This window comes from Pieris napi, chromosome 11 (genome assembly GCF_905475465.1).
Source record: "Pieris napi chromosome 11, ilPieNapi1.2, whole genome shotgun sequence".
Lineage (NCBI taxonomy): Eukaryota > Metazoa > Arthropoda > Insecta > Lepidoptera > Pieridae > Pieris > Pieris napi.
This window is the reverse complement of record NC_062244.1, coordinates 1,751,198-1,777,733: the sequence shown is the minus strand read 5'-3', so window position 1 is coordinate 1,777,733 and position 26,536 is coordinate 1,751,198. Positions and strand designations below refer to the sequence as shown.

General features: G+C 36.1%; 1 protein-coding gene across 2 annotated transcripts in view; it reads right to left on the bottom strand.

Moving 5' to 3' along the window:
• The window catches only part of LOC125053658 (nuclear pore complex protein Nup88), a 128,631-nt gene that overhangs the window by 2,231 nt on the left and 99,864 nt on the right, over positions 1-26,536 (bottom strand). Inside the window, exons 3-13 of one of the 2 annotated variants that reach the window (XM_047655133.1) lie at positions 15,835-15,948; positions 14,557-14,769; positions 13,871-14,039; positions 13,201-13,320; positions 12,702-12,801; positions 11,875-12,037; positions 11,032-11,131; positions 10,318-10,431; positions 9,919-10,056; positions 8,975-9,063; positions 5,627-5,783 (exon numbers count right to left, since the gene is read on the bottom strand). In XM_047655133.1, coding sequence (XP_047511089.1) covers positions 5,627-5,783; positions 8,975-9,063; positions 9,919-10,056; positions 10,318-10,431; positions 11,032-11,131; positions 11,875-12,037; positions 12,702-12,801; positions 13,201-13,320; positions 13,871-14,039; positions 14,557-14,769; positions 15,835-15,948 — 1,477 coding nt within the window. Of the gene's footprint in view, positions 1-5,626; positions 5,784-8,974; positions 9,070-9,918; positions 10,057-10,317; positions 10,432-11,031; positions 11,132-11,874; positions 12,038-12,701; positions 12,802-13,200; positions 13,321-13,870; positions 14,040-14,556; positions 14,770-15,834; positions 15,949-26,536 lie in introns of both variants that reach the window. The other variant, XM_047655134.1, reaches the window with a different exon arrangement.

Here is a 26,536-nt window from a genome sequence, read left to right as displayed (position 1 = left end):
ATGGACCGTCCCAGTCAGCTTGAAGCTTTGGTGATTTGCCTTTGCGTTTTGTTGGGTTATGGAGCCATACTTGCGAGCCTTCTTTAAATTCTATGTGATTCGTCTTTCTGTCATACCTAATCTTCGTAGTCTCACTTATTTTGCTTTGTGATGCTCGTACGTGTTCATGGATTTCATGGAGTTTATTACGCAAATCCGCAGCATATACTGTAACACTCTCCGGGGTGTCAGGTGGTCGTCCCGTTACAATGTCTGCTGGTAATCTAAGTTGTCTCCCAAACATGGCTAAAGCAGGTGTAACATTCGTGGTTTCATGAACCGCAGACCGGTATGACATTAAAAATAATGGAATATACTTGTCCCAGTCTTTTTGATGGCTGTCCACCAGTTTTGCCAAGTGCCTTTCCAAGGTTTGATTAAAGCGTTCCACCATTCCATCTGACTGTGGGTGATATGGAGTAGTCCGCGTCTTATGAATTCCCATTAGTCGGCATACTTCTTGAAACAATAAAGACTCAAAATTTCTTCCCTGATCACTGTGAATCTCCAAGGGTACTCCGAATCTAGAGAATACGTCATTTACAAGTATCTCAGCTACTGTAACTGCCTCTTGATTGGGAATAGCGAACACTTCGGGCCACTTCGTAAAATAATCCATAACAACCATGATGTACTTATTTCCTTTTTCTGTTAACGGAAATGGTCCAGCTATGTCAACGGCTATCCTCTCCCATGGAGCTCCGACATTGTATTGCTTCATACCAGCTCTAGTTCTCGTCTGTGGGCCTTTGACTGCTGCACAAGCCTTACATTTCCGAATCCAGTCTTCCACATCTTCACGGCAATGTATCCAATAAAATCTCTCTTTAATTTTCAGAAGAGTCCTTTTTACTCCTAAGTGTCCGCCCGATGAGCCATCATGAAACATCTCCAAGATGTTGCGAACCTTGGATCTTGGCACAACTAACTGTAGATGAGATGCATCCCCTCGAGTGTTTTCCCATTTGCGACATAACACTCCATTATGAAGAACTAAGCTATCCCATTGAGCCCAGTAACTCTTGGTCGTGGTGCTAGTAGATGCAACATCATTCCACCGCGGCTTGATAGCTGAAGATTTCATCCAGTCCAGAATTGGTTTAATGTCAGAATCTTGTTGTTGCTCTTCCTGAATTAATTTCCCACACCAATCTGGACTAATGGTGTCTGTCCTTAGTATCCTTACATGGGCTACCTCTCTACATTCGTGTCTTGTACAATGTTTGCAATCCTCCTCACATGGCCTTCGAGACAATGCATCTGCGTTCCCGTGGGCTCTGCCCTTGCGATGTTCAGTAGCAAAGTCATATTCTTGCAGTTGTTCGATCCATCGAGCCACTTGTCCTTCCGGATTCTTGAACTGAAGTAGCCATTTTAATGCAGCATGATCTGTCCTAAGACGGAACTTGCGACCTAGCAAGTATTTACTGAAGTGCTGCAGCGTCTTCACAACAGCCAGTAGTTCCCTCCGAGTTACACAGTAGTTCCGTTCTGGTTTCGACAATGACTTGCTGAAGTAGGCTATTACTTGCTCGTGCTCTCCTTTTACTTGTGATAGTACACCTCCAATGCCAATTCCACTGGCATCTGTATCTACCACATATTCGCCATCTTGATCCGGGTAGCCTAGTATTGGAGTCTCACATAGTCGGTTCTTGAGCTCATTAAACGCATCTTCACACTCTCCATCCCATGTGAATTTCCTCTTCTGTTCGGTGAGTCTGTGAAGTGGTTTTGCAATATCCGCGAAATTTTTCACAAATCTTCGGTAGTAAGAACATAAGCCTAAGAAAGCGCGGACTTCTGTTTTATCTTTAGGTACTGGCCAATCCTTCACCGCAACTATCTTCTCAGGGTCTGTTCGAACTCCGTCCTCTGATATAATGTGCCCCAAGTAGCTCACTGCTCTCTTGAAAAATAAACATTTCTTTGCACTTAGTTTCAGGTTGGCTTTATGCAGTCTGGAGAGCACCCGTTGCAGATTTCGTATGTGATCATCAAAATCCTTCCCAATGATGACTACATCATCCAAGTACACTAAGCAGGCTTCTCCTATCAGTCCTGATAGTACTTTTTCCATTAGTCTTTCAAAGGTGGCAGGTGCATTGCATAGCCCAAACGGCATAACTTTAAACTGCCATAGTCCTTTACCAGTTGAGAACGCTGTTTTCTCTTTATGACTTGGGTCTATCTCCACTTGCCAGTACCCACTTTTCAAGTCTAAAGTTGTAAACCATTTTGCCCCACTTAAGGTATCCAAGGTGTCATCTATTCTAGGTAATGGATAACTGTCCTTCTTCGTGATATCGTTAAGACGACGGTAGTCGACGCAGAACCTTAAACTGTTATCCTTTTTCTTGACTAAAACTACTGGAGAGCACCAAGGGCTGGAAGATGCTTCAATAACATTATGGTTCGACATTTCTGCAATCATGTTGTCTACATTCTTTTCATATGCGACAGGTACTCGTCGCGTTCTTAAACGTATAGGTGCTTCGGTTCCAGTCTCAATTCGATGTTTAACTACACCTGTCCTTCCTAAATCTCCATCGTGTGTAGCAAACATGTCAGAAAATGTTTTTAATAGTCCCTTTGCTTTCGACATTTCTTCCCTCGTCAAGGTTTCCTTACAGTCCTCCAGTATTGCTTGAACTATATCTCGTTGTTTACTAACTGTACCATCTTCAATGATAGCTCTATACACGTCGTACCCGTTCTTCAATGTGTTATCTTTTAGGGAAACTACTTCATCTCTACACTTGAATGTGCCGTTCTTCAGGTCAATCTTACAGTTGTAATGCTTCATGAAGTCTAAACCGATAATACAGTCATCCACGATATCAGCAATAACCACCTTATGTCTGTATGTTCTTCCACCAATCTTGAAGGTAGCGATACCTTCTCCTCGAACGGTTATGTGCTGACCAGTAGCTGTAAGGAGCTGTACATTTCCACCAGAAAGGCTCTTGTAAAATGACTTCAGAAGTTGGTATCTGATTACTGTCCGGGAAGCTCCAGTATCAAGGGTTAACTCACACCTAGTGCCGTTAACTTCGCCGTCGATGACAATGGTATTCCCATCCTGAGTTTGAGAGATCATAACTTTTGGGGCCTTCCTTACAGAACCGGCCAGCACCCGCCCCGTGGTCCTGGCTTCTATTCGTTTCCCTGCCGCTGTTCAGCGGCAGTCACATCCACGTCATCGGGCTCCCCACGTCCTGTCTTCATTTCGCCTCGGGGATCTCTCTTAGGGCACGAAAACCTCATATGCCCTACTTCCCCGCAGAGGTAACAGGTGGGTCCACGTTGGGAACTACGTTTTTCCGAGACAGCCCTAATGCGGTTAGGTCGAGAATCCTTGCAAAATGCTTCCACTTCCAACGCATGAGCAAGAGCATTCCTGAGGTCCTTATGGTGACCTAGGTTCACAGCCATTCGAATTTCACGGTCACGAATACCGTCGACGAAGGCTTGAACCAACATCTTGTCTGCAACGTCTGGTGAGGATGCGTAGGCTTTCCTAACCAGCTTCTCTATTTCAAATCCCCATTTTTGCAAACTTTCATTTGTCTGCTGAATTCTATCCTTTAATTGAGCTCTATAGACGTGCTCATAATGTGCGTCTCCGTACCGTGATTCCAGGGCATCCAGCAGTTGCTTCAACGTCACTTTACCTGTCTTGGTTTCTAATATGGTGAGGGCTTCATCTCGCAGTCCCATAATAAGGGCGGTGACAGCCTGATCGTCATTCCACCCGTTTGACTCTGCCATAGTCTCAAACTGTATTTTGTACGCGCCCCAGGAAGATGTACCGTCAAAGGGAGGTACTTTAAGATTTCCAGATGGTGCTACAGTCGTTATGACACCTTTGGTCTTCAGGCACTGCATCTCTTGTTCTAATCCGAGAATACGTTTGTCCTGTTTCGAAAATTTGCAGTCCATATCAGATTCCAAGTTTTCTATTTTTTTATCTACTTGTATTTTCAGGTCACCAAGTTTTTCTCCAATACGGCGGGCCTGTTCCTCCATCAACTGATGAGCCTGCTCCTCTTGACGCCGTGCCTGTTCCTCCATCATACGACGTGTCTGAGCCTGTTCTTCCATCATTAGGCGTGCCTGTTCTTCTTGACGGCGTGCCTGTTCCTCCATCATTTGTCGTGCCTGTTCCTCTTGACGTCGTGCCTGTTCTTCCATCATTTGGCGCAGAGCAAAAAGCATGTTGGCATCGTTGCTTTCACCCATCCCGCGGTTTGCATCGAAACTTTGACGTCGGGCAGCGTCGCGTGCTGATTGCGCCCTTGTCTGGACTCCCTCCGCAGCTGGAGACTCTGCTACAAACTCCTCTTGATTCTCCCTTGGAGTAATTGGCATTTTTCTATCCCACTTCTGACACCAAAATGTTACGAGCTAGGGGATCGGATAGAAACGCCGTAGATTTCTTCAAGGGTTTATTTTCTAATTAAATTAACGAGGAATTTGTTAACACTAAAAACGGAATTTACGCACGAAAATTTACTAAATACACACACAAAATACTGTCACTAATTACTCTAAAAATACGCACTTCACACAGTACAATATTCGCACTTTGTCACTCCGGTGTTTATCGCTTGGTATCGCATTCAAAACTGAACTAATCGGTCGCGTTTCGGCTCGCTTATATATCCCTGGGAGCGATGTTCGAGAACTCTCTAGGCGGCGGCGCAACTGAGTAGCGATCGCACAATTCTAGAACGTGCGTACTAGCTATCTCTTTCGCACATTGCTCCGTCCTTGTCGTACGGCGTTCTAGAGTGCTCGGTCTAGCTTCGAGAAGGTTCCGATCTTTCCTCTCTCTCGCATATCGTTCCGTCCTTGTCCCACACCTAGAAAATTCGTTCTAGAACATTCCTTCATCAAAGGGGTATAACCAGGCCTGAAAACGCCTGAAAACGGGTTTCCTGAAAAGTGTTCCATTCGACTACACGTGCTCTGAAACGGCCTGAAAAAATGTTTCAGGCTCCTGAAAACTAGGGTAACATTATGTAAATCACGATTTTCTAATATGTGATTGACCCTCTCCTGAAACGGTCAGAAATCACATTTCAGCCTGCTGAAAAGTTCTCTAAGTAGTGGAAAAATCAAGAAACATTGCAGTCGACCCGTCTTCGTAACAATATATTTAAGTCGAAGTAAGAAGTAGACATGGGGAGAAATTGGCTGTGCCAAAAATCAATTTGGATCTGTTTAGTAAAAACACCTTTTGTATGGCAATTACGGTTTACAATAATTTATCAAAAGAATTAAAAGATCTTTGAAGAGTTTTTAAAAAGCGACTTGGTGTATTACTTTTGGAAAAAAATGTACCATTCAATAAATTATTATTTGCGTGAGACACTGTAGTTGATATAAATTTAATATATATATGATATGCACGATACAAATAATATAAGAATTGACCAATTCATTTGACTAATAATGTAAAATTCCTTTTAAGACATATTTTCGCGGCATTGTGTGTGGCAGAATATGCGAACTTACGATTGTACCACCTTACACATTTTTGTATTATATTCTTGCAATAAATTATTATTATTATAAATCTTACCCGTTGTATATGTTTGTCCACATGTTCTCTAAGGCTTCGTGTCTGCGTCTGCAAATATGAGGATTTTTGTTTGTACGTCTCTAACTGTCTCATCATCTCCTGTTCGGCTGGACTCTTGATGGAGGACGAACTCAGTGCTCGAATTACCGAAGAACATCTGAAATTTATTTATTGCTCTGCGGTTTTAACTGCGTTAAAGCAATTTCTGTTAAATCGCAAAGTTTGTAGTAATTTCACAGGTATTACGATCAAACTATTCAAATTCAAAATCATCTATTAATATAGGCAGCACAATGTACACGTATACACTTATGAATGTAAATAAAGAAATATACATTAAATGCTTCTAATTTTACATTTACTGCCAGTTCTCAAAACAAGGGTGTAGAACGGAAGAGAAGAACTGGCAACTCTCCGCCACTCTTTTTCATCGCCAAGTTTTTGTTTTACACAACGTTTATAAGCTGCAACCATTACACCATGTTCCACATGACATATTAAGTAATTAATAGTTAATTTAAAAAAAAGGGTGCGTGTACTTGTGTACGCGCGTAAGAAGTTATACTTCTTTGGCATTATTAAAAATAGTTTTTTGCATTTCATGCAAATAATTAATTACAATTAAATAATCAAAGACTGGAAAAGGAGTCATTATAGTCAAAAAAGTTCAGTTTACATTTGAATAATTAAATAAATAAATATTTATTATTATTCTCTTACATTAAGTGTAAGTGTAACATAAATTCTATTATTATTCGAATGTTATTTTTAAATTATGTCCAATGCCGTGGCATCTTCCGTGGGCAACTTCATTCTGTTAATTTTGTGTCACGGTGCGCGCGCATCGTAAAATTTCACTCTCATCAATTTTTCATAACGCGCCTAAAGAAGTATAACTTCAATAATAAAAAACTAGCTGGCAGCCAGAATTTGTTCCTAGTAGGTAAGGATGAGCTGGTAGTCCGTTACCAGTGTGTAGTTTTAGGCCTATTTTATTATAATAGTAGTATTTTTAGGTTTTTAAAGTTGTACTTCTTTAGGCGCGTTATGAAAAATTGATGAGAGTGAAATTTTACGATGCGCGCGCACCTGTGACACAAAATTGGCAGTGTGATTATAGCGTGCGCGAGCGAGATAGGAATAAGACAATCTACAAGTAAAAAGAAATAGAATATGCGTGAAGTTCGAAGATCGCAAATTTTGAATGACAATAATGATTAATGACATTTGTCATTTACCTTTTTAACCAATAAAGGAGTTTTAATTATTTTTTCAAAGAAATTTAGCAATGCTTTTTAATTATATTCAGAAGTGATTTGTGAAATTGAATATTTTAATCAATACTAATGAATATTAGAAAACATTTGTGAAAAAACTGACATTAACCGTCCGAGACAGACTCCGTAAGAGACAAAAACAATTGATGAATCAGTGAAAGTGCACTAAATTGAATAAAAAAAAAGAGTTGTCTTCTCTGAGATCTTATCGCTGTGAAACATCAAAAACTGGAGGTGAAACAAAGTCACCATCACCTTCTCCAGACACAATGGACGCGACAGAGATGATACCGCAAGAGTTTGAAGTCGATTTCAATGAATTTGATTGTGAAGGTGTCGAGGTAGGAATGTTAATTATAAATATGATGTATGGTGATGTTCAAGGTTCAACCTCTCAAGCATAATATGCTCACAACAGTACTTTATTCTCCTACAGGGTAGTCAGAGATATTCTAATACCTCAAAATATCCATGTTGCACTTGTAGTACCAAAACTCTGTCCAGCCAGAAGTGAGCCCATTCCCACTTATAATGGACAGTGGGTATAATACACCTAAACACCTGAATGCGAACCACTCAACATGATGAACTTAAATTAATAGATGTTATTTATATATTTTGGGATATTACAAATAAAATCATTTTGGAAACAATTGATATCCCAAAAGCAAATAAAGCGAACAATGATAAGGTAATAAATCAGTTTTGACATAACTTGAATACTAGAAAAGCCAGACAAAGGTGTGCACAACAGTGACAACATAACTTAACAATTTCATTATTTTGTAGGATTATAATCGAAAGGGTAAAGAAAATCATGTCAAACTGAATAACAAGAATCCCCAAACAACTCCAAAGAAACCTACAAGGAAGACACCGGTATTATTTTTAAATTATCTCTATCTCTAAATAGATAAAAGAAAGTTGCTATCCAGGTCTGTAGCATGTGAAATTAGTTTTTCTAAACTACACAACGGGTTTTGATCTGACTAATATATAGACTGTTCTTCCAGGAAGGATTTTTATAATATGAATTATAAAAATTTTAAGTCTTGCATGGACAGAACATATATTAATATTCTCTTATTTGTTGCAGAAAGCAAGTAGTAGTTTTAGTTTTGGAGAAGCCTCGTATCAAGATATGCATAGCTTTCGGGCTCTGGAAAATGAGCGGCTTCAAATAGAACACAAACATAGAGTTAAGAATATGGCAGAGATGCACAACCAAGTAATGATTAATTTTAAATTACAAACCGAAATTCTGATGCAGACATTAGAGTCACTTAAAAATAAATAGTATAATGAAATAAAAATGTTTTAAAGATAAATAGTGTTTTATTTTTTTAAATAACTTAATTGTTAAAACAACCTAAATTAAGAACTATCAACCTATCAATTTTGATTTTGAAATCAATGGCTACATTGTGCAATACTGCCAAAGCTACAATATACATCTAAGTGTTTGGTAGAGATTTTCTAAATATATAATACTATATACTTTTAACTTAATAGAATTTATGTTACACTTAATGTAAGAGAATAATAATAAATATTTATTTATTTAATTTTTCAAATGTAAACTGAACTTTATTGACTCCTTTTCCAGTCTTTGATTATTTAATTGTAAATAATTATTTGCATGCAATCAAAAACTATTTTTAATAATGCCAAAGAAGTATAACTTCTTACGCGCGTACATAAGTACACGCACCCTTTTTTTTATTATAATAGTTAGTATTAATTGAATTCCTTAGCAGATTGATTTACCCAACTAACGTTCAACGAACGGAACATCTTTTAACTCCACTTCAAGCTTCATTTTGCGAGTACGATCGTGGTTCAGCCATCGTATGCTTATACACTAATAAACTATAACGCGGTCGATTGGTTCCGCGTTATAGGAAACACGTTGTAGTATTCTCGAATAACGCGCGATTAATTATACATTACTTGTCTTCAAATATATTTCGTTTTTTATTAATAAAGTTTTAAGATTATTTATTTAAAAACTTAAGGTTAGAATAAATCTAAATTTATGCAACTAATTATTTTGTTATGCATTCATATTTACCGAAATTTAATATCTTCTTGCTTTTTCTCAGCCAAATTCCTCTTCTCTATCAGAAGCGCGGACTCCAGTTCGACGTCTTGAATGTCTTTCTGTAATTACATAATAATAATAAATTGATGACTCATTGGTCTATGCGAATCCATGGGACCCGGGTTCGATCCCCGGCTGAGACGAACATCGATGTGATGAGCATTTGGTGTTGTGCTTAGGTCTTGGGTGTTTAAATATGTATTTATATGTCTATCTATCTATAATATGTATGTATATCCGTTTCCACGTACCCATAACACAAGCTTCACTAGCTTAGCATGGGACTTGGTCAATTGGTGTGAATTGTCTTTAAAAAAAAAAAATTATATATGTCGGGAAATGTTTTGATCGAATCAATTGACCGTTGATTTTGGTTAATCATTGAGATTCCTTTAAGTACTTTTAAAAATTATAATTGAATTCAATTTAATTTTGTTATTATTGTATACTTAACGAATACAAATATATTCATTAATCATAGGATGTAGAGGCAGTATACGAAATTCCGTCGTTTGTTTTGCCATGTATAATATTTCTAGACAACATTTTTTTAGTTCAATAAAAATAACTATCTACTAAAAAATAGAGGTTGATCGTAGAGGGCTGAAATTAGCGGTTGTATGGATTTTTGTATACTGTATTATAAAAAAATAAAAACAAAAAAAAAACGGGGTGGAAACCTCTTATCATTTAGGGGATTGAAAGATAGTAGCCGATTCTCAGACTTACTGAAAATGAATAAAAAGTTTCATAAGAATCGGTCGAGCCGTTTCGGAGGAGTTTAACTACAAACACCGCGACACGAGAATTTTATATATTAGATATATAAAAATAAATCATTTTAGTTTGAGTCGTTTAAGATATTCGTAGTCTAGGGTAATTTCGTTCATTTTTTTTAAAATTTTAAAACCTACCTGCAGGTCCTCCTTCCAGGCGACCTGCTGCATCTGCAAAGAGCGCAGCGCGTTGATCTTGCTGACCAGAGCTGAATTGGCTCTGCTCTGACGCGCGATGTACTGCTCTCGGAGCTTCACTGTCACCTCTGTTAACATCTGCAAATACACATAAATATTTTTTTTTGTGCCTCATCTGATGTTAAGTGATACCGCCGCCCATGGACACTCACATTGCCCGAAGGGTCGCGAGTGCGTTGCCGGCTTTTGAATAATTGCTACGCTCTTTTCTTGAAGTCACTAAGTTAAGGACTGTAAGTTGACTGATTTTCACGTGTTCGTAACTCTTCGTATTTTTTAAATTAATTTAGATCAAAGTTAATATTTTAATTAAAAACACTTTTTATTTTATTTTTTTACCTCTAACATCTCTCTGGGTCCCAGATCCTGAGTTTTGTTCAAATGCAGAATGGGTTGGGAGACCTCACGACTCAATATCTCTTGTATGATCGTCACGAAAGACAGTTTTTGACGCTGAAAAAAAAATCGCGCTTTTATAATTACTATATGTATAACTAGCCGTTTCCCGCCCGCTTCGCTGGGCGAATTAAAATAGGTAATAAATAAAATTTTATGTTTCATTATTATTTTTTTTTCATAATTTCATTATTCTTCTTTTTAACTTCCCGCTAAGAAAAATGAAAATTTTCGAAAATCGAGTTTTTAACAGATGTTGACGTTTAGAGGTTCTAGGAAGCCTCCCCGAATGTTTCCGCGGTGAAGTCCGTATGGATAAATTTTCATAAAAGTAAAACAGCAATAAAAAAATGAAGGAACGTTGGAATTTAAATAATATCCGACTTAACAGACAAACATTTTTTTAAAGGCAATATTTAAAAGAATTAAAAAAACAATTTATGTAAATTCTATAGTTACAAATAATCTGAAATATTTTTTTTTAAATAATATATGTTTCTGCGGAACTCGAATCACGACCTCAGGGTTGTTGCATTAAAATATAAATACTTAAAATTTTAAATGAATTAAAATCATTTTCGTTTCGTTTTCCATCGATATCTAGAGACGGAAATTGAACCTTGGACCTTCGACTATAGACGTAAACAATATAATTACTTCTTTTAATAGTTCGTGTAACTCTTCATTGTGCAAAGCTGGATTCTGGAGTTGCAGCTCCCTGAACAGGTTCTCTTCTATGATGTATGGCTCCAACCTTCTAGAAATTTATATAACTTCTAATTAATATTTTGAGTATTCATAATTTGCCATAGTGCTTGTGTGAATGGAAAAGAAATTTTAAAATCGGTGCAGTAGTTTTTGAGATTTTTCGTTACATTCAGGATTTGAATGTTTGTCTTCTAGTGTTAGGTTAATTTAAACAGAAAAGATTTATTATAATCGATAGTAATGAAAAAAAAAACGTTGCCACAATCTTTTAGGTCTGGGCCTCAGATTTCTGTGTCTGTTTCATGATCATTTGTCAATCTAAGCAAGTGATCAGTCTCCTGTGTCTGACACACGCCGTCGACTTATTGGTTCTAAGGCAACATTTCCTCAGGATGTTTTCCTTCACCGTTCGAGCGAATGTTAAATGCGCACATATAAAGAAAGTCCATTGGTGCACAGCCGGGGATCGAACCTACGACCTCAGATATGAGAGTCACACGCTGAAGCCACTAGGCCAACACTAAATTACATTAAATTTCACTGTACACTAACTTGGAATATCTAATTTTATCAATGTATGTACACTAACAGGTCAAAATGATAACCTCCTTTTTCTGAAATCGGGTGGTTTTATTATTTATATTATGACAGGAATTACCTTACTTTAAATTAAAAAAAAATAACTCCTTCCAATAGCATTTTAATATAAAACGTAATTGCAAAATTAAACAAAAACGCATTAAACACTTGACAAAGTTAAGAGATCTTTCTTCTCTATCTCTTCTTGCTTACCTAGTTAGCAACTCCCCCGTAGAGCAAAGTACCAGGATGTCATGAAGCGGAGGAGCCAAGACGAGTCCCACGGGAGGTGAGGCCTCGTCCGAGCTGGTGCAGACCAGGTGACGAGCCGCGCTCGACTTGCTGCTTATTAGAGATAGGATGGAATCTATTTCATCTGAAAAGGACATTATCGAGAGTGAGAAATTTTTGATTTGTTAAAAATTTCTAGAACAAACAAATGCATACTAAAAATTCCAATAAATTTTTGGCAATAGTTTCTGTATATTATCACATTTGGACTCTATAATTTCAAATGAAGGACTCTATCATTTGTATCTATGGTCATAACAAGAAAAACGTGTGTACTTATGTACACGCGTTAGAAGTTATACTTGTTTGGCGTAACAAGATAAAAATCTTTTCAAAATTTTTATTCTACGTTTGTAGAAAAAACGACATTAACAATAGAAAACATGTATAAATTATTACATTGAAAGTTTTATATTAACGCATTATCTAGTTAAATAAAGTTTATATAAATATCACAAAAAAATGATTTCTTTTAGAAATGTTGATTATGCTAACTTCATGGTGTCGCGTTTTTGAGACGGTGTGCGCGCGCATCGTAAAAATTTACTGTCACCATTTTCCCTAACGCGTCAAAAGAAGTATAACTTTAAAAATGACATGATAAAAACATTAAACACTTCTTATTTGTATTATTCGTGTTCGAACTTTTCCGGTAAGTACCTTCCAAATAATAAGTGATTTAAAAAGTGCCAATACCCGCACCATTATTAAAATAATGAAATCTTTGTTTAAATGCTATATATACTTACTCTCTTCGGCCAGAGCTAAGTCCTTGAGATGTCCCATGAAGGGCAAAGTGACGGAGTGTACGCCGCCAGCGTGCATGCACGCGTACGTATTCCCCAAGCACTGAAACCAATTTTTTTTTTTAATGTTTGTTTCGACGTAATCATAGAGAAACTGTATAGATCGTAATGTGGTCCAAAAAAAGGCAGTTTTTATCTTTTTAGAGATATATCTTAGATGGAAGATACAAGGAGATCCACTCCAGTTCTTTTTATATAACCGGGGCAACCGGGCTCATCTGGTGTTAAGTGATAACGCCCATGGAGACTCTCAATGCCAAAGCTCGCGAGTGCGTTGCCTTCCTTTTAAGCAGAGGACCCTAAGTCGAAGAGCTGGTGCGCAGCAAGTGCCTTAAAGATCAGTTGTGGAACTCACGCGTGCGTTGCCGGCCTTTGTATACATATAGTTTCCTGAAGTTTTATTAAAGTTTAAACATGTTTGGCTAATACAATTAAATCTTACCGGGTACAAGTGAACCGGATAGACAAATGGCACATCATCTTTGCTGTTCAACACAATATTCAAATCCACAGACTCCATAACGTAGAGGGCGTAGCCATCGCTGTCTTCTTTCTCAGAATCCTGAAATCAATTTTAACAAACCAATCAGATATCCTACTCATAAAAAAATAACACTAGTTTAAGTTTAGTATTGATTTAGACAAATTCGCTTTCAAATACCCATCAACAGTATCTTTATATATATAATTCTACTGGACGTGTGTATATCACTGAACTCCTCTTAAACGGCTGGACCGATTTGAATGAATTTTTTTGTATTGGGTGGCGCCCTGGATGGTTTAGATTCACAAATCAGCCCGACAGATGGCGCTGCAGTTGGATACCGGTTATTAGGTTATGTATCTATACAGCAAATAAACAGCTAATATAAGTCAACTGTGCATGTGTTCATAATTATATTCCTAAACGGCTGGACAGATTTTGATGAAATTTTTTGTATGTCAGACAGGACAACGTCTATTGGATCCGTTAGTTTGTTATAGATGTCTACTAATAGTTAAAAACTACTGAACCGATTTTAATGCAGCTTAGACTGTTCTTTTAGTCAGAAATATATTATAATAGGTTGCGGTGGAATTATATATATTTTATATATCTAAAAATAACTTACGTTAGGTAGAAGAAGACAATGGTACAGCGATGCCGTGGCACTGGCGATGACCACAATGGTGGAGTAGTCTGCGGCTCCCATCGTCATGATGGCACAGGATTCGGAGCCATAGTTGTCATCAGCTGGTGGGTACATGGCGAGTGGACCGCGGAGTTTTATTTGTAGGGGACTGAAATGTTTTATTAAAAAATCATGAAGCTCCTAGTCTAGTCTTAGTAGGCACATAAGGCTGATCACGTGATGATGAAGTGCCCCATGCCCCATTAGAGAACTACAGGTGTGTGGTGATAAATTTGAGGTCCGCATAATTCGTGTATCGTGACCGAATCTCGTTAGCTCTGTCAAATATGTCAAACTTAATACAGTAAAAATGGTTTGACAGCTCTAAACAAGTCTAGAGCTGTCAAACCATTTCAAACCAAGTCTAGTTTTCATCTAGGATCAATAAGAATTTTTTAATTGAATACTATTAAAAATTAAATGCAGTATGTGATATATAGATCCGGCTTCACTGTGAGTTGCCAATCATCAGACATAAATAAATAAAATTGATTCAACAAATCGAATACTAACAAAAACCCATTTAAAAAATGACTAAAATTTATTTATTTATATTAATTACTTTATCATGAAAGTAAAAAAAATATAAATAAAATGACAAATTTCTGTAAAACTTTTAAAAATACCTTTTACTCTCCAAGAAGTCAGTATTCATCATATAAACATCACCGTTCCCACTGAGAATCAGCAAGTGTTCATTATCTGGTGTGGCTGTGAAATCGACTGCCGAGTCACCGAAGCTGTCCAGCAAGGTCATTCCTAAGGAGCCTACAGGTTTTGGTCCAATTAGGAAGGACTTAATCATCCGTGGTCCTGTCTTAAGGGCTATGTTGTATAACCTGGAATTGTTAGTGAGAAATTAGAACAAAAGCCTTGACACACGATTTGAGACTTTGCACTTGTTTTGAAGTACGTAAGTAGAATAAGAACCAGCAGTTGAATTAGTGCGTTCAAATATTTTTACACGCTTTATTTTGTATGTATGTATGTAACCGACTCCTTCGGACTCGATTTTGACCCACTTTAAACAGACAGATTTAATTCAAACTTTGTACACTTATAAAGAATTAGCGACAATATAATAGTTTCATATGTTTATCTCGAAAAAACAATGAAATTTTTTTAAGTCCACAAAGCAATACGATTTAATTGAGACAACACGTATTGCTGCTAGGACTAAAAAGTGGAAAATAAATATAGTTTAAAAATAATGCGTGGGGCGCTCTGTGCTATATTTTTCGTCTATCGAGCAACCCACGTTTTTTCACAATAAAACCAGTATTTTTTGTTCATTACGATTTTCAGCCTAAATTAGGAATTATTTTTCACTTTTTAGTTTGATGTGCTTTAAAAGCGTGTTTTATAGTTTTTTTAAACTATATTTATTTTAATGATGGATATATACACGATGACCTGGTGAACCTGGCCGGCGGTACATGGCACGATTAAGCAAATAAACTTTGGAAGGGTACAGTAATCTTCCCTATAACGCGAATTCGTACAACGCGGAGATTTCACATGTTATATTTCTGTAGTGTGAAATTTATATTGATTTTTCAAGTCCATAATCAGTTTTGCGTACCTTTGCACCTGTTTCAATTGTATTGTTATAAAATTAAACTAAATAACTCTATTAAATTCGTGTTCCTAGTTTTTGAGTTGTTAAAAAACACGGTTTTGCGAGAAACACTCCTACAACGCGAATTCCTATAACTTATACTACTGTTTGGGTGATCCAATCAACACCTTATAGTATCATGTATAGTTGGACTGACAACATCCTTTAGGTTCGCTCCAAGTCGATTCAGAGAGACCAGTGCAGAGAAATAAAGATGCTGAGGATAACAGATGATATCATGTATATCATAGATAATTGTTTCTATAGGCTATGTCATTAATCTTACCTCATAGTATTATCGGAGAGTAGAACCAACAAATGTGAGAGTGATTTGGGATGCCACCGTACTCTATGAACCTCACCCTTCGCGTACATAAATCGTTCGTCCAGCGAATAGCTCCTGAAACGTAAATATGATATTTTTAATAAAGTGTTATTAGAACTGAGCAGTATTGGCCTAGCGGCTTAAGCGTGCGACTCGATTCAATTCCCAGCACCAATAGACTCTTCTTTTCTTCTTTTTAATCTTCTAGCTTCTACTCGCTCGTACGCTGAAGGAAACATACCTTAGACCCAAGTCAGCGAGTGTCAGGTACAGAAGGCTGATAACTTACTTATTAGAATGAAAACAATATCACCATAATAGATACAAAGCCGAGATGAAGATTTGTAGGGATTTTGTTTCATTAAAGAATAATAAATAAATTAATTAATTTAGTCGATTGAGTTACTTATGTAGGTTGTATTACAGCTTTATTTAAGTTGAATAGAGTACTTAGTCCTTCTTATAAATGATAACATTTGCGAAGATGAAGGAGAATTTGTTAGGGTAAACAATATTATCAATTCGACTTATAAAAAAGCGTACCAACTGGTACGCTCTTTCATAAGGATTCGGAGAAAGAAGACAGCGATAGCTACGCCCTCTACGTTATGGAGTCTGTGGATTTGAACATTGTGTTGAACAACAAAGATGTGTCATTTGCTTACCCGGTTCACTTGTATCCAGTAAGATTTAATTGTATTAGCAAAAGATGTTTAAACTTTAATAAAACTTCAAGAAACTATATGTATACAAAGGCTGGCAACGCACGCGTGAGCCCGTGGCACTACCATTATCACCTCGCCGTCCGTCGTTCCACAACTGAGTTTTTTAAGACAGTTTTTGCCGCACATCACTATGTGGAACTAGCTACCCACTGAAGTATTTCGACTTAGGGTCCTTCAAGAAAAGACCGTACCTGCTCTCTACTTAAAAGGCCGGCAACTCACTTGCGAGCCTTCGTCCAATGTGAGTGTCGGTATAACTTAACATCAGGTGAGCTTCCTGTCCGTTTGTAAATAAATAAAGCACTTATCAGTCAAACACATGTGTTACACTTTTATTATTTGGTACAAAAACCACGTAAAATAATTAATACAAAAACCGCATCACATAAATTAAGCATTGTTTAAAAATCTCCTGCGGCCCTTCCCTTATCAGTAAAAATGGGCCTCATTCGTTAATCCCTTTAAAGATTCGCGGTAACCCTTCAGTAACGCTTTTGAGAGAACCATAATTAAATTAATGATTGGAACGGCATATATGCGTATTGGGGATACGATTTGTTCGTGTCGTACGAGATCTCGTAGCAGTCAAAACTTAGCGATTAGAAAGAGTGGCGGAAAGTTTCTTGCCAGTTCTTCTTGCCCGCTCTACGCCCTTGACTTGCGAACTGGTAGTATATGTAAATTTACGATTAATTTAACTTTTTTTTGACGTTCATAAGTATACTTGTTTACCTATATGAATAAAGATATTTTGAGTTAGAGTTTGTGTCTGATATTTCTACTATTTAATAGTTTCTACAATTTCCATTACTAGCTAATATTTGGTTGAATTTGTATAGAATCAAATTCAAGAAACAAACCGAGTTTCGAAGGTTTTATTGTACCTTCAACATGTCTCAATTATCATAATAATTTAAAACCAACAAAAATTATAAGAAAGCATCCTTTCGCTGTAAATCACATTTGCAAAGGGTCGCCTTTTTACCACGCGAGAGAAAAGGGGTAACAAACGATCGTGCATTAGAACAAACGGCATACAAATACAGGCCGGACCCACCTCCGGAACAAAAACCGATAAAAAGCCCAGGAAAGGTTCCGATTCGGTAAAAAATAAGAATCAGACAATGCCGACGCGACGCGGCCAACCTATACGTGTCCAGTTTTTTTACGACCCTTTGTCCTTCCGGGCCTCTTTTTTAAATAGATCAGGGGTAAGTAAAGACCGCCGGACATCCCTGAAATATTATTGTGGATTTTTGTGCTCCGTACTCATAAATTCGGCCGCCCCCCGCGCAGATTGGGCGCGGAATTATAAATTCGTTTAATAAAATATGATACGATAAAACCGGTTTTTACCGAGGCGGACCTCTATTATATTATGTTTAATTTAAATATGAATAATTAAATTTAAAAAGGAAATCTCGGGCTAATGAAATTTTTGTTTTCGAGATAATGAATTGAAAACACGTCGTGGCCGCGGTGTCTCTTCTTGTTATTCTTTTGCGTTCATTCGGATTCAGGGTACGTTTTTAAAAATCCCGCTGCGAAAAAAATATTCTAATTTATTAATTATGACGATGAATTATATTTTTACAACGTTATCTCAGCCTTTGGCGCTATCGCTCCGTACACTCTCCAAATACTCTGCATATTAAAAATTTCATATTTTTATTAGCTTGTCTCAAATTTCACAGTGTAGATAGGATTAATTTTAATATCGTAGCTTACATGTTACATTTCCGTCATTTGTCTGAAATTGCAAGTAAAATTTCAATGAATTTTACGCAACCCAAACGAAGAACGTCGCATTTCAATAAAGATAAAACAGCATTTAATCAACGCGAACGACCAAGCCACGATCAAACGCAACCATTATTAAAATAAAAAATCTCCGAACAGCCGAGAAATATTAAAACAAAAAAGCATCGATCCACTCCGCAACAACCGCAAGGGATTAAAATCGTAACGAACGCACGAAAAATATTCAAATACAATACTAACAAATTGATACAAACACTCATTAGTATCGCGGAAGGCGCGGGGGTTCCCCCGGGCCCGACGTCGCCCGCCCGATCTACCGACATTACAATCCACATCCAACGTACAAATATTATCTAAAATTCCTTCTCATTTATAATCCTTTTGTGTCCTCAGAGCGGTGTCCTCCGTCAGACTCCCTCCCCCCGGGGGGTGGGGGTATTTTTATATTTTTAATCGCGTTGGGCATTATCCAAATGGACATTGGCGGTCGGACTGTCGCTGCGGTCGCGATGATAAATTCTTTCGTTCGACACCAGCGCGATGTTTTGTTTTGTCCCTTCCTTTATTCCCGTATCTGAGTAAAATGTCATTAATTACGTCTATTTGTCTGCCGGTGACTGTATTCTTTCGATTTCTTAGACGATTAAAAATGGTCGCCTGCTTCCGATACTGGGCCGAAATGAGAATTGATTATTCTCCGTCTTTGGAGGTGCTTTATTGAAAGAATTTGCCAGCGTTTCATCTGTCAGTGATTGATATCAATTTGCTATGAATGCCAAAGCTTTTTTCTTTAGACAATGTCTTGAATGTAGGGTTGTTTTTTGAAGAATTCTATTATTATGATTCATTAATAATAGAATTCTTCAAAAAACAACCAAATATTTTAATATGATACCAAATTTGCGCTCAAATCCTATTCAAACATGGGTCATGTTATACCTCAATTAGTTAAAGTATATTTTTAAGGTTCTTTACTTGTCAAATGACACAAGATCCATAAGAAAGAGTTATAAATTAAAATGTAAATATTTTAAAAGGCCGACAACGCATTCGCGAGCCCTCTGGCATTGAGAGAGCCCATGGCCACTTACCATCAGATCAGCCTCCTGCCCGTTTTCCCCCTGTTCTATAAAAAAAATTGTAAACAAAAAATCGACCACATCTCAATAAATCTCCTATCAAAATTACAATTCATATAGCATTTATAATAAATTTTATCTCAAAAATTCATGGCTGAGGTCAGAACCATTCGTTTGGTACATTAAGCGCCAAAAACAAGAACAATATCTTCCGTAAGATAAAATTCGAAAAAAGTTTAATAGCACCCAAATCCCGAGCTCCGATAAAAATACCCTCAATATTTTATAAAATTCGAATTCATGCAGATCCCTTTATTACGGTGGAACGGACAGACAGAGGCCCGCTTTTACATATAGAGAAACAATTTCCTTGAGTTAAAATTATGAACGAAATATGCTTTGTGTTGCATTAATTCCACAAATATTAAAAATACGATTACTGAACTAATTTGAATAAAATTTGGGGTTTTTATATGAGTGATGGTAGCCTGGTTAAGGTATTGCCAAGACTAAGGTCGTATGTTTGAAAAAATTCCACTTAATATCGTGTACCAAAAAAAATACTATTTAACAAAACCAGACATGGAAATGTGTCTGTCCTATGCTTATGTATACAATGAAGTATTATTTTTTAATATTTTATTTGAGTACATTATACGACTTTTTGAGTAGACGAAACACGAAGGATACTTTTACTTTAAAAATTGTTTTTAACATGCACCACGGAATAATTGTAATTACCCATAACGCAGGGTCTCCCCTAGTGTGGGGACTAGCGTTAGATCAATTTTATCACCACCATGAATAAAGTATTATTATTATTATTCGGGTATTACAACTATTATTTATTTAATTAAAATTAAATACACTTAATATTTATAAGAAAAAATCTAGCTCAGTACTACAAAGTAATGATTTCAAATTTTCGAGTCTATTAGAATATTTGTGCTCAAAGTCAAAATCATTTATTCATTTAGCTAACAGAATGTACACTTATGTACGTCAATAAAGAAATACGTACATATATTACAACAAACATAAGTACATAAACATATATACAAAAAAAATTGTTATCTCTCATTCTTTTTTTTTGATTATTCTTATTTTGTGTGTTTTGTTAGTAATAAATGTTATGTCTATGTCTAAATGCTTCTAATTTTACATTTACTGCCAGTTCTCAAATCAACGGCGAAGAACGGACGAGAAGAACTGGCAATAAACTCTCCGCCACTCTTTTTAATCGGCAAGTTTTTTTGTTTTACACAATGTTTGTAAGCTGCAACCATTATACCATGTTCCACATACTTAATTAATAATTAAAAACCAAGATTTGTCCTCTATCAACAGTAAGCATGGAGAAATACATCCTCGTGGGAATCTAATATTATTATCTTCACATAATAATAATAATTAAGCCTCATTTATTACTTGAAACATTCATCCATCTTTACAAGAGATAGCATACCTAATATTTTATACAGTAATATTTATATATATTATTTTCCAAGCACCTCTTATAAAGTAAAGGGGCCTTCTCCAATTGGCTCCGTATCTCATCTCTCTACCTAATCTCTCATCTCTCTAACCTAAACCAACCCATTCACACAATATTTAAATCAATATTTATTTAATGAGCAATCCTATTTCAATATCCAGAAAAATATTGTTTACAACTTAAGACACTTGAAAGTAAATTGACCCCACGTATTTCCACTATAATAAGTTCCCATAGGATGAAGTTCCAGTTCGTGTGTACATAAATCGTCTCAGGCCACAGTTTCGGACCATTTAGTGTGGACGGCGATACATTCGGGTTCATCCTTTTATTTTGATACTACTCTAGTGCCACGTACTATGAAAGCGAAATGGCAAAAAAACCTTGAGTGTTCTTTAGCTGATCCAAATAGTTTTATTAATCATATCAGAAATGACGTATGTGCTATTTGATTGATCTACACTATATAATAATAATAAAGGGGAAAGATTTGATTGTTTGCATTGAATACTCCAAAACTACTGGACGGATTAAAATAATTCTCTGACCATTAGAATCCTGCATTATCCCTATAGAATTTAAAAAAAATAATCCGTTTGAAAACTTTGATAATGTAACCCAAACTTAAAGACCAATTAAAATCCCTATAACAGTGAAGAAACTATTGTTTTCTATACTACAGTTTTATATTAAGCATCAATATATACATAAAAGTGACACCATATGCTTAGAGACATATATATATATATATGTATATACTTAGTCGTAAATAATTATCCAATATTTTTGTTTGTATACTAGATCTTAAATATTAGACTTATAATTACATGATTTATCCATCTCTCTTATATTCAAAAGCAGATTTAACTGAGTATAAAATGACTTATTTGAATACGATATTGCCGTATTGTTTCATTAATAATTTTTATAGGATTTTTTGTTCATTGTGATTTTTACGTAGCTTCCCATATTAGAAATCTATTGTTTCTTTAAATTAACAATTTTAGCAAGGATGCATTGGTTTTTTACACGTTTTAGTAAAAAAATCAGTGGCGCTACAACCTTTAGGGCTTAGCCTCAGACTTCCGTATCTGTTTTGTGATTTGTGTCTTGATAGGCACGTAAGGTTATCAGACATCAGTGCCTGACACACACAGTCGCAGGTCTAAGGCATGCCGTTTTTCTTAGATTTTCCTTCACTGTACAATCAAATGCGTGAATAATTTATTTGTGTCTGCAAATTAAACGATCTTACAAATTCCGTAAAAATCTTATGTATTTATAAAACAAAAATATTGTTAATATCCAATCAATTTGAAAATGGAATAACGAATCAGTATATCCGCACAGTACATTATCCCGTTAAAACAACGATCACTTCTGGCCGCGTGCGATTTTTAAAACCTTTTTCGAGCTCTCCTTTTTGCCAACCGCGAACGCGCTTCAAACTGTTTAATGATTTGAAAAACGTGTTCTATCAGCCTTTACTCGGAAACAACCGAAAAAAAGCCCACAACAAAGGGTACAAAGTGCAAATAGACACGGATACGAGGGTATTGGGCATCCGAAAAGCCACAGCCGCGCGATTTTCGCCCGTATTATTAAAAAAATACGTATTAGTGTGATTTTTTCAACTGCGCCAAGATTTTGCCGAAATGTTGGCACTCAGATCTCATCGGCAATTTATTATATTCAGCCGGTTCTGAATTTACGATTATTTGAACTGGACAATGCTCTGTGGCGATTGGAGCTTTTTTTCTAACGCCAATAAAAACCTCGGAATGATGTACGGTGTGCAATCAAACATAAATTGTGTGATAATATTTCGACGATTTTAATAAAATTTGAATAATGCCGCCATTTTAATTATGATTTTATTCCATATTTATTACGGCTACCTTTACTACTTGTTCTTGATAAATTAGTCTATAAAATAGGATTATCATTTTTTTTTGTGTGATTAAAATCTGGCCTACTATTTAAAACAAATAATATGTTATAATAGTACTAATACGCTCCTGTACTTCACACGATGTCGACTTTTGTGGGTCTAAGGTAAGCCGGTTTCCTCACGGTGTCCTTCAGCATTCGAGCGAATGTTAAATAGGCTAGAGAAACTCCATTGCGCACAGCCGGGGATCGAACCTCCGACCTCAAGGACGAGAGTCGCACGCTGAAGCCACTAGGCCAACAAATTTAGCTTAATTTTAATTACGATTATAATTTAAAATTGTATCTTAAAATACTTTTTTGACACTTTAACCATAGACAAAGTATAGCAACAGTAATTTATTAAGTATTTATATATATCGTAGATATAAAGGATTTCATATAAACGATAGGTTGTGGAGTAGATTGAATTATACAAGAGAGCTTCAGACTAAGCGATTATACATAAGTTACAATACATAGCGAGCGATGACCTTTCTGTCAGGTCATTAATAATATGAATTTAATATGACATTACCTAATTTACATATACAGTATTATAAAAGTGCGCGCTAATTAAAGATTTAAGTTGACTGGTGGGTACCGGTGACCCCAGAGCTGGTGCTTTCCTCAACAAGTATCGCAATACAGCGAGCAAATGCCAGCATTAAAGGTACAGAGTACAGAGACCAAACTTTTTAAATTCGTTTTAATTATTACTATGTAGATAAAGAATACAATTAATTGTATCGAAATAAGTGAGCCATTTAGTAAAACAAGAAAGCATACTTAGCGGTGATGCCGTTCGGGTCACATAGCATTGGCGATTAATCAAGGGGGTTGAATGAATAGAAAAATATGATTATTCATTTATTCTATTTTGTCCGTGACATTTAATATGCATGCGTCTCGTCTCTTGGGGTTGCTACCCTCGATATTAGTACTAGATCATTTTTGGAAATTAATGTCTCTAGAAATTGAATTGTTCATTAGCTTAAGGCTTTCAGTGATATTTCTTACATATAAGGACATACATATATAATTTTACATGCGCTGCCAGTCTTTAATTTTTTGCATAGAATTATAGAAACAAGGTCATAAAAAAATCTAATGGCATATTTACAAACCGTAATGATTTTTAAATATTACCTATTTCAAAAGTCAAAAGTAAAAAAAATATTTATTCATGTAGGTAATACAAGGTACACTTATGAACATCGAAAAAGAAATACACATTACATGCTTCTAATTTTACATTTACTGCCAGTTCTCAAATCAAGGGCGTAGAACAGAGGAGAAGAACTAGCAATAAACTCTCCGCCACTCTTTTTAATCGCCAAGTTTTTTGTTTTACACAACGTTTGTAAGGACGTTTGCAACCATTCCACCATGTTCCACATGACATCTTAAGTAATAAATAATAATAAGATAAATTTTAAAATAAATTTACTATGTGAATACCTAACTATGTAAAGATTTAAAACTTATATAAGTGTCAAATAGGTTCACTTGTCGTTAAGAATTGGTACGCTCGTTTCCCGCGCGCGTACCAATTCGCGTACCAATAATAAAGCGCGCCCTCTCACAACATTTCTGTGCCTAACCAATGTCCTTATTGTAACGAAGTTATAACATGTCATCTGTACAGTATGACCATAAGAAATGCAATAAAGATTTGACTTTGATCTCATGCCAATAGGGAAACACTGCTCCTAATTACTATACACACTTGCTGTAATCTTACTATATAATAATTGAATAATTTATGCTATATACTTTACGTATATATAACTTATAAAAGATACAAATAAGACCTAAATAAAAAGACTTAAAACATTCGAATTCATATTTTAAAATGTTAACTATGAACTTTAACAGCATTGCACCCCAAATCGCATCCGAAGCTTAAAACTAATACATTTGGAAGTGAAGGGGGGTGGGGTCCACCCGGTGGGGGCGAGGTCAGGGTGTTCTCGTGTTAATTATTCACATTTTAATTTACGGTGCCGGCCCGCCGGGCAAGTGGGAAAAATGTCTTCGACGTACACCTATGTAAGTTTGCTAATTCGTTTCAATTTTTTTGCGTTAGCTGTTACGAGTTGCTAAGGTTGGCGTGGTTTGGTGATAAGTAGATGGAATTACAAATTTGAATTTGGAATTCATTGCTTTTTTTATGTAATTATTTGTGACTTAAAGACTTCAATTGGTTTTTTAATTATGTAAAAAAAAGTGCGTGCGTACAAAGTACACATGTCACACGTGAAACTTCTTTGTAAATTAATTATTTCTAAGGTAAAAGCCCCGACATTTGATAATGTACCAGTATATAATCACTCCATCACTGTATATCTATATGTAAATATAGATATACAAATTGAAAATATACGAAATTCTATTTTTAAAATTTTAATTTCGTAAAGAGAATGAAACATTTTAAATTTAAAAATAGAATTTCTATAAGGTTATTCGCCCTTCTCACTCTCTCTCAATCGGTCTCAATCGCTCTCTCCCTTTTCTTCGACAAAAACGTTGCACATCTTCGTGACGTTCCGTAAAAATTTTACCCTCATGCCTCTAAAGAAGTTTCACTACAAAAAGATTACGACATTCTTAGTAGTTCTCATACATTTAGTACATTAAACATATTAATACTAACCACTTAAATATATGTAACATACGAGTTGGTATCGTAAAAAATAACAACAACCACACCGTGCGGTAAATGGAATAAGACTTATCTAAATAATTCAAACGTATACATTGTTCCTTCAACAAACCAATTGCATTTCGATCAAGGGACAACGTATGTATCACAACGGGATAGAGTTCAAAATCCAAAAACCGTTTCTTTTCCAACTCGTTGACTTTTGAGCTTGTTTTTACGGTCTGTGTGCGAAATGTCGATTCGAATTTGCGCCCTCTACCGGCTGTTATGTTGTATCGTAACCGTGAATGACAAGATGCGGTGATAAGGCCTAATAACCCGTCCGTGCGAATTATTGTATGTTGAATATTTTCGATCGTGACTGTACTTTTACGTACATGTATATCAGTGATGCTACAACCTTTATAGATCTGGGCCTCAGAATTATGTATCTGTTTCATGATCATTTCTCAATGTAATAGGCAAGTAGGTGATCAGCTTCCTGTGCCAGACACTTGCCAGGTCTAAGGCAAGCTGGTTTCTTCACGATGTTTTTCTTTACCGTTCGAGCGATGCTAAATGCGCTTAACGTACAGATATACTAAAATTACTTACAAGTACACAATCAATTTTTTTTTGATAAAATTAAGCCATAAAGGATGTGCTACGGCAATGCTACGTCGTAGCTTTCGCTACGTCTGGCTAAATCATAATTACTGAGTCTTAGTTTGATTAAGATACTTAATGTTCAATTGCGCATAACTAATACTTATTACGATGTATGGAGAGGTGGAAAGGGATTATGTAACTTGGTATAAGATTAAAACAACTATTATTGGGCCTACATTTCCTGTAAATCATAAAATCTCTCCATTATATATGTTGGGTTGTCAATGTTTTCCTAAAAGCTAAAGAATACCTGCAAATTTTCTTAAAGACAAAACTTCGTGCGTATCTCGACTTCATCTCGGTAAATAAATAATTCCAATCAATCGTTAACAGGGGCCGGCAGTAATTTTCACCTTGATAG